The sequence below is a fragment of the Cyanistes caeruleus genome, chromosome Z (assembly GCF_971803275.1).
Source record: "Cyanistes caeruleus chromosome Z, bCyaCae1.hap1.1, whole genome shotgun sequence".
NCBI classification, from domain to species: Eukaryota; Metazoa; Chordata; class Aves; order Passeriformes; family Paridae; genus Cyanistes; species Cyanistes caeruleus.
In genome coordinates, this window is record NC_141732.1 from 7,117,807 (window position 1) to 7,127,180 (window position 9,374).

The 9,374-nt window shown below is 45.8% G+C and overlaps 1 protein-coding gene across 2 annotated transcripts; it reads right to left on the reverse strand.

The window, feature by feature from the left end:
• Positions 1–7,661: 7,661 nt before the first annotated feature.
• On the reverse strand, positions 7,662–9,282 carry LOC147648060 (uncharacterized). 2 transcript variants are annotated; one of them, XM_086867817.1, is made up of 2 exons: positions 9,079–9,282; positions 7,662–8,878 (listed from the first exon to the last, which is right to left on the reverse strand). In XM_086867817.1, the coding sequence occupies exon 2, from the start codon at positions 8,857–8,859 to the stop codon at positions 7,825–7,827; it is 1,035 nt and encodes a 344-aa protein (XP_086723943.1). In that variant the 5' UTR covers positions 8,860–8,878; positions 9,079–9,282; the 3' UTR covers positions 7,662–7,824. The 2 variants fall into 2 exon arrangements, with proteins under 2 accessions (XP_086723943.1, XP_086723944.1); XM_086867818.1 differs by having other exon boundaries at positions 7,662–8,928.
• Between the last annotated feature and the right edge of the window lie 92 nt (positions 9,283–9,374).

Sequence of the window (9,374 nt, forward strand, 5' to 3'; positions counted from 1 at the left end):
TAATGAGTGTAATAAATAGAAATGATTCATGCTAACTAAATTGTTACTATTTAGAAAGTTATTATTAGTAGCAATCAAGGAAATTAGTGTTACAAGGCCGATGTATCCCTTTACAGGTGTTACATGTTAAAATTAAGGTACAGGATGTAGTTTTGAGCTAAGTAATGTTCCAAGACAAAATTGACCTTGAGATGGACAAGGTTGGAACGCCTTTAGGCATGAAGCCTGAAATTATGAAATGTAAGACTAATTAGTGGAACATAATGCTTACTTCCATAACACACCGCTAACTGTGCACACGCAACCTGTAAGGCCATCCAGAGAACAATGAGGATGAGTGTAAGCCTTCATCCAAAAGCCCCCCAAAAGAAGACTGAAGACCCCCTAGCAACAAGTGAGGCATGCGCCGTGAAGAATAGTGACGGAAAATTAGAGAATCGGAAATAGGATGAGATTTGCAGGAAACAATAAGGGATATGTATAAGCATACAGTATATAAGTTTAGTTTGAATTGCTCTGTTTTGTACGTGAGGTAGGGCGGGAAGCCCTCTCCATACCCCGGTCAGTTTTGCTTATGTTTTAATCATACTTAAGTACTGGCAAGCTATATTCATATATGTGTCTATATATATATATAGTGTATCTATATTTTTTTTTTTTCGTTATAAAATTGCTGTTAATTCAACAGACCTAGTTGACTAAATTTCAATTTCATTTATAACAATGAGTATGATCCTGGATTTACCCAGGCTTTTAAGTGAAGAAACCTTGGATCTATTTATCTATGGAGTTCCTAGGAAACAAAGCTACATTTTCAGTGGTGGTTCTATTGTATTTTGATTAGTCTCTGATGGACTTGTGGGTTTATTTGCTGCTGGAGTTGAAAGGAGTTGATCAATAGTTTACTCATGTAAGCATGAATTAACTATTAAGAGTCAGCAAATACTAGTAACAAGCCAAAGAAGCAGGATGCACCTTAGCCTTGTCAACATAAACAGAATGCACCTTAAGAAGAGAAGAGGAGCAGAACCTGTTGAAACTGGCACAGAAACTGCTGATGAAGGACTGTTCATGCTTCAGAAAGAAAAGTGAAAAGTGCAAAGTGAGGGAGACTGCCAGCCTTCATCGGAATGACCCCTGTGGAAGACTCGCAGACTTCCTCAGAGCAATCACCACAGGACACTGCATGGGCGAGTCAGCTATGCTAGTGATATGAATGACTTTCAAGAAGTAACTTGTATAACCAGTCCTATCCCAAGGAATGTAATGAATATGCATGAAATTGAACGATAAACTGTGCTGTGTAAAGTGCTGAGTGTGTGTGTTAGGAGGAGCGACCCCCATGTACCCGGCGCCGAATAAAGCCAATCCCTACCTCACTGAGTCAGTGTCTGAGGTGACTCTTAGCTCAGCATTGGAGCAAATCAGAGCAGTTGCTGAATAGGAATCATTTTGAGTAGCGTGCTATAAAAAAATAATACTGAGAGGGTGAGCATCTTTTGTTCCCAAACAGCAGTGGCTTTCCAAAATAAATATATTGGATAAATTAAATCTATGCTTTGCAGTTTAGTTTAGTTTTGTTTTGAGACTTTTCTTTCCCAATGGTTTATGAATAGCTAGCATAGAGTTTTGAATAGGAGACTGTCATTGTGCTGCTTTAAAATAGAGAAGATTCCATGAAATAATGGAAGCTGGAGTTTTTCTTGTAGTAGCATAAAAATGGATTTAGTGATGTAGTCAGTCACTTTTGTGTATAAATATCCAGTTAATATAGCATTAAGAAAGACGTATTGTAGGTGTAGGCAATCCATTACTAAAAAGATTTTCTGTGTCCTGAAGTTGGTGCATCAAGGATCTCTATTTATTTCTTGCTTCTAATTTTTACTGTTTTCAATTTGGGTTGCTTTTCTTACTGTTTTATTTGAGTCTCAACGTTTCAGTGATCTTGTCTTTATGTTGCAGGCTGTAGTAAAGCTGAGCCACTGCTATCAGGATTGAATTGCTGTGAATGGTGGTATGAAAATGCTTAAGGGCAGTCTCTGACACAAAGAGCTGCACTGTTTGCTGCTCTAAGTCCCATACTTAAATGTATGTGTGAAATGTTAATGTATGATGTTGTTCTGCCTTTGCAGTATGTGCTTCTAAACCAATTAAATTTTCCTTCCCGGATGCAGTTTTATTTTGTTGATGGTGACAGTGTTGATTTCAAGTTCATGTCGTGTTACTGAGTTCATCTTAAGAAACTAACATTCATGTCTGATGTATATCCTAGTCTAGATGAAGAAAAGAGAACTGTCCTTTGCTTTTTGAGATGTTCTTTTTTGGTGAAATGTATCTGCCTGTTTGACTTGTGGAGCTTGGCTGGAGCTGATTCAAAGGTATATATTCATCTTCCCATCAGGGCTGGACTATAATGCTGAATCTGTCCTTAGCAAAAGGGTAACCAAACGAGGGCTGAAGGCTGGAATTCCACAGAAAAAGCAAAGAAAGGTATTTTGTGAGGGTTGAGAGGAAGAACAACCATCTGTAAAGTCCCAAGCTACTTGCTAAAAGGGCATTTTGAAAGGGATTATGTTAAAATGGTTCTTGTACTCTGGGTTAAATGCATGGGAGAAAAAACAAAAATAGATTCTTGAGGGGTCCAAACAACTTTACTGGAAAACTTTAGAAAATCAGTGAGCTTTGGCAAAAGGTTTGGTACAGCATCCAATCAACATAAAACACTTCTCAGAGCATTGACTTGACCCATTCCACTTCACAAACTTCAAATTTGTTTGATGTTAAACTACTCAAAATGATGTTACTCCAAGAAGAGGAATTAGAAGAAGAAAAAGAGAGAAAAGATACATAAAAGCACGCATAAAGATACAAACTCCTGAGTTCCAGTGGTGTTCAGATAGATACTTCAAGATGAAAGTAGTACCAGGACATGTGGCCTCATGCTGAGCCTTAAACATCCTTCAGCCTCCATGGGCCTACCCCCCAGGTGGGACTTCTGGTCATTTGGCCACACAGAAGCTGGGTCAGGGGCTCCAGGGGTGGAGAGCGGAGCATTTCCTCTAGTGTGTCAGTACTTGGCAGCTCAGCCAGGCTGGGATACAGGCCCTTTGGCAAATGTGAGGTAGTTCACTGCCTTGCCCGGGGAAGGCCTGACCTTTTCCCCTCCACACGCGTGTCCCAGAAGCTCTCAAGACATCGATCTTTCCAGTCTCTGACACCAGCACAGGAAATTCTGCAGGGATAAATCTGCTCTGGTTTCCAGTGGGCAAGTTCTCCGAATAGAAGATCTTCTTGTAGGCACTTCCAGTTCGTATTCATTAGAAGTGAAGCAATGAGTACTGTAATAAAGAATTGGGTGAATAAAAATTCGGAAGAAAAGGTTTAAATAAAGTATGTGTAATTATAACTAATGAAAATATGGAATAAGGAATTCTCCTCCAGGTCGAGGTAGAATTCCTTTTCCAAAGTCACGGATTGCAAAAGAACCCCCCCCAGATAACAAACCTCAGCAGGCTCATCAACTCGGAGGAAAGGACAGGACAAAGACCATCATAGAAACAAAAGAACTAGCCTGAAAGTCTACCTCCGGACAAAGGCAACGCCCGGCCGATTTCGGCCCGGAGACCATCAAGCAAGACAAAAGGGACGAGCCTCAGGAAAATGGTCGTTGCCAGAATTGAACACCACACCCGCCAAACCTATGCTAAAGAAACTCAATCAAGAAGGACAAAGAAGAGACTACTCCTCCGAGATATCCATCAGCACTAGCCCGGATCCCTCGACTCTGCTGTGATGAAATATGTTAAAATACATACAGACTCACTTTGCATTTGAGGAGACTCTGCCCGGACACTTACTGACTCAATGTTCTAGGCCAGGAAATCCATTCACCCGACAATCAGGGACACTTGGTGAATGGAAACTGGTTGGAATTCTAGCCTGGGGACATAAAATCCCTATAAAAACCCAGGCCAAAGAACCCTCAGACGTGGATTTGGGAACACCTATACCTTGCGTATAGACCCTGTCCACCCAGCGCTGCGCTGTCCATTTATTGTGGTTTTTCCTCGCTGTTTTGTTGTTTTATTAATTTATAATAAATTTATCTTTTTAATCTTTAATCTGCCGTTGAATTTATAACAGTACTATGACCAGGACTAGAGGGGTTCTGTGTCCACCTGAGTGGAGGAAAGGGACATTCAGCTCTCTTGGACTGTGTGGATTGATGGCCTGGCACTTTGGACCCACAAGAGCAGGTGGCTTTGGTCAACAGCAGTGCAAAATGTACCCTGATGCCACAGAGCTGTCTAGGGGCAGAATCCATCTCTGTTCCTGGGGTGACAGGGAATCCCAAAAGATTGGGATGCTTGCCTGCACTGCAAGCTGAAGAGAGCCTTCAGCTCAAACAGCCACAAATGATAAAACGCCACTGGCGCAGAGGCCCTGTGTATCCTCGGCATAGAGTACTTCAGGAGACGATGTTTCAAGGACCCAGAAGGGCATCGTTGGGCTTTTGGGATAGCTGCTGTGGAGACAGAGGAAATTAGAGAGCTGGTCCCTGGTGCCTCAGGGGACCCTTCTGCTGTGGGGCTGCTGAGGGTCAAAGAACAACAGGTACCAATGGCTACCACAAGAGTGCATTGTCAAAAGTACTACCTCAGCTGGGACTGTGTGACCCCCATCCATGAGATGGTTTGTGAACTGGAGAACCCAGGAGTGGTCAGCAAGACTTGCGAGCCTTTGCAGTCCCATATGGCCTGTGAATAAGTCTAAGGGAGAGTGGAGACTGACAGTGGAGTATCATGGCCTGAATGAAGTCACACCATGTGACGGATTGGCATTTAAGAAAAAAAGTAGAAAACACCCACAGAAGTTAAGGCTGCTGGAGGCTGATGGGAGTATTTTTCTCCTGGCCGATAGCTGGCCATTTCTGAGAATTGACAGTAGTTTTGATCATTGAAAAGTGAGATCAACCTGTGAACACCACCCTTTAAAACCTAAGCCTGAGAATTTCTGTTCTCTTTGTTTCCGGCTGTGAAAGGTAACAGGGCTCTGGTTCAGCCTCCTCCCCCCCAGGCGGGACAAGGCCGCGGGGGGAGCGGGGCTGGCCGGAGTTGTGCGGTTCCCAGGGGGGGATGGAGACTGTGAAGACAGGAGCCCCTTCTCAGAGGGGCTGAACCCCTTGCAGGGCTCGCTGAGCCTTGTACAGGGGGGCTGCCGGGCCAGGCCGGATCCTGGCTCAGCTGCAGTTTCTGCCACTGCTGAGTTTCACCAGAGACTGCTGAGGAAGGGGAGGGAAAGTCATCAGCCTGCAGCATGCTGAGATGCTGACCACACTCCCCCAGAGCAGCCACTGAAAATTCTCCATCACAAACAGCCGCAGCCTCTGCCCAACAGAGATCAGGTAGCCACCCACAAGGCTTGAGCCAGATTTTAACCCTTTTATTACCCAGATGGGACCTGCAGATTTAATCCTTTTCCAGAGAGAGGAAAGTGAGAGTGATTCACATGTAAAGAGACAACATAAACCATCCAAGTCAGTAAAAGAAAGGATCAAGCCTCAGATGGGAAGAGAATGAGGAGATGCACTAATAAGCAGAAATATTCTTTTGTTAAGGTTATGGAGATGGACAATAATGTAGTGAAAAAAACTCCTTTAATTCATGAAAGAGTATTTCAAAGGGGTATGAAGTATTTCAAAGCATAGATCTGAGCAAAAGTAATCCATTGATGAAGCTGAGCAGATGGTGAAGTAGTTGTGATCTCATGAAATGCTGGAACAGAGAAAGAGAAGTGAGAGTTGCCGAAGACTTGTGGCCCCCAAGAGGAAAAAGAGAAAACTTCTGTTTCCAGAGAGGCTCACAGAGACAGATGAAGAGAACCTTTGCCTTTGAATGACTCATCCTTAAAATGACATCCCTTGAGTTCATGGCCCATGAACACACCTCTGAGTGGTGTCAATTGGGAGAAGAACCTGATGGCAGAGTTTCCGTATGGCTGGCATCAGAAGAATAGAAAGTCATGAGAAAAGAAAGTCATGTTTTCTTGTCAAGAACTCTCCATAGAATGACAGAAGAGAACTTCTTTTTCTCTACGAAGACTGATGAAAAGGATACTATGTACTATGTAGTTGTGACTGCTTTAACCACCAAGTTTTGTCTCTAAGTTGTCAGTTGGACAAAAAAAAGTTGAGTGGTGGGGAAGAAGTTTTTTTTATTCTGGTTTCTTATTCTTGTAGTTTTGTTAATAAATTTTCTTTATTCCTTTTAAGTGTGTTTTGCCCATCCCCTAATCCATATCTCACAGCAAGAAATAAGTAAGTTTTTTAGTCTTTTTTTTTTTAGCTTGTGCTTTAAAACCACAACACACCATCACCGAGTGCTGCCATGCTGGGCGTGCACAAAGTTCAGTGTAAACTGGAGTCCACAGCACCATAGACATAACTGGTACATGTTTCTCCATTACTTCATCAGGTGAGTGCAGGTGCAGTTTGCAGGTGCACAGGAATCCAGTATAGCCCCGGGGCTGGAAACACAGCCCCAGTATTTATCATGACACTGGAAAAGGGTGAGGCTCTAGAACATTTGCAGTACATCCACAACATCATTGTATGAGTCAGCACAGAAGGGCAAGTTTTTGGAAAGGAGAGAAGATAATCCAGATCCTCCTGAAAGCTGGTTTTGTCATAAAACAAAGTAAGGTCAAGGGAGCTTCCCAGGAAATTCATCTTCTGGGAGTAAAATATCAAGATGGATATCATGCGATTCCAATGAATTCAGTCAACAAAATAGCAGATCTGTCCCCACTGACTGAGCAAGAGGGAAGTTTCCTAGGCCCCCTGGGTTTTTGGAGAATGCATATTGCAGAGTAGAGTCAGATGTGACTTAGAGGAATAATTTTAAGTGGGGTCCTAAACAAATTAAACTGTTTATGCAGTAGCCCTTGGGGTAGTCAATACAGGACAAAATGTGAAAAATCTGGTGGATTTATGTTGGGGTGGGTAAAAACCTTGACTGAAGGCCATGTAGTTGTGGAGAGTAAAGTATCACCCACATTGCCCCCTGTTTAGTTTTATGTAAATGTTGCTTTGTTATCACTGGTTAAGATTTGGTGCATTATTTTACATATTCCTAATCCTCAGCTTTTTTTGGTCCCTTTCCCTCAGATGCCGCCCCTACCTTGGTTTATATAAGTTACTGTGTTACCCTGTCCCTCGACTCTTGTGTGCATCCCCATATGTGTTTGGATTATGTGTTTGTTATTTTGCTTATTAAAGATCTTTTTTTTTGTGGTCACACAATCATACCCATCCCTATTTATTTTCTCCACCCTCTGCCCTGAAAAGGTTTGTTGCAGCCACCCGTGCTGCAAGAGACTGACCCTGCATGGACCCTGTCCAGGCACCCAGCAAAGCCACTCTATCACTCCCCTCTGCCAAGTGGGTAGGTAAGAGAAAATATAGAGGCAGGCTGAGGGCATGGTCCTGTGGCAGGACCAGCTGCCCCTGATGCCTGCTGTGCCTATGGCTTCTGCTGCTCTGTGGGTGTGCAGCTGCAGCAGGAAGCTGTGGGAAGAGATGCTGCTGCCATGGCCATATGGCTCTGGGACCCCATGGCTGTGCCCCCCAGTGCCTGAGTGCCGCCCACAGCAGTACCCAGAGATTTTCTGAGGGAAATCACAATTTATTTCCTTCTCCTTGAAAAAGGTTTGCAAGAGCCCAGCTAGAGCTACTGGTGGAGCAGCCTCTGGCAGGCCTGGGGAGAGTTCTAGGGCCTGGGCTCCTTCTTCTGTCAGACATGTGGGGGCCCAGTGCACAAGCAGTCCCTACCCTGGGAGCAGATGCAACTGATGCACTGGGCAGGGGGAAGCCTCTGATGCACCAGCTTCCTCCTCCTCATCGGAGCCTGTGGGGCTGCTGTCGGGAGTCCCTTGCTGGGAACTGCTGGAGCTGCAGCTGTTGCTGCTGAAGCTGGAGCTGCAGCTGTTGGAGCTGGAGCTGCAGCTGTTGGAGCTGCAGCTGTTGCTGCTGAAGCTGGAGCTGCAGCTGTTGGAGCTGGAGCTGCAGCTGTTGCTGCTGAAGCTGGAACTCCTAGAGTTGCTGGAGCTGGAGATCCTGGAATTGCTGGAGCTGGAGCTGGAGCTGGAACTGGTGGAGCTGGAGCTGGAGCTGGCCTCAGGGCCATTGTTCCCATCTTCTGTGTGCAGAAGCCTCTGGGCCTCCTCACGGTGCTGGCCTATTATGATGCTGATGACATCATGGACCAGTGGTGCTGTGTGTTCCTCGAGGAGAGGCTGCAGCACCTCAACCAGAACCCCAGCATTTGGCCCGTGGATGCAAAGGCCATGCAAGATGCTGCTCTCTATGGCATCTACCACCCACCACCAGCCCTGGTATATTCCTGCCAGCCTCTCATGCAGCCAGGGCCGCACAGAGTCCAGAAGATGCTGTTGTTGACGGAAAGTTTCTGCCCAGACCTCAGGCAGGACACTCCCCGCAAACTCCAGCCCTGAACCTTCCTGCTCTGCTGGAGACACTGTCCCCTGTGGAGAAGATGAAGGGGACACCACAGGAGGATGGGAGCTGTTCTCATCCAGAGAGCCAGGAGCTCTCTCTGCCTGGCTGCTGCCATCTGGCAGCTCCTCAGGGACTGTGATGGGTATCTCCAGATAGTCATCTTCTCCATGATCAGAAAATCGCACAGTCACTATTGCTCCTCTGCAGAGTGGGCACACTGGATTTCTCTGTGTCCACTGCAGGATACAGCCCAGACAAAACTGGTGGTGACAGGGCAAAGTAGAAGCCACATCCTTAAAAGTGTCCTGGCAGATGGGGCAGTTGCTGTCAGTCTCTGTGGACATTTTTGTGCTCTTCAGCACGCTGTGGAGAGATAAGGATCAGCGGCTGTTTTCCCCCACTGCTGCCACCTCCTGCAGGAGGGAGAGGCCATGGTCATCAGCTGTTCTGGGGCAGGGAGGATGAAATGGCCAGGCTCCTGGGGAAGGCCACCCTCCCAGCTCTCTGAGTCCTGTCATGCACCCCACAGCCGCCCTGGTGGGACATTTTCCTGCACAGCTTACCCTCAGTGCTGCATCTGCAGTGCTTGGCTGCCTGAAGCAGGCAGGGCAGGGAAAACAGGAGTGATGGCTCTGAGGCTGGCACCAAGATGGGCCAGTAACAGGCACCACCCAGCACTAGAGAAGCCTGGCTTGATCCTCCAGTCCTCACAATGTTGCTTGGATTGAGTTCAGGCTGCAGCCAGACTGGCCCAAGCTCTGCCAACTGAGTAGAAGCAGTGAGGAACACAAGGTCGTCATCCATTCCTTCTGTGATGTCACAGTCCACTGCTTGGTGACATCAGCCTCCACTCACCAGT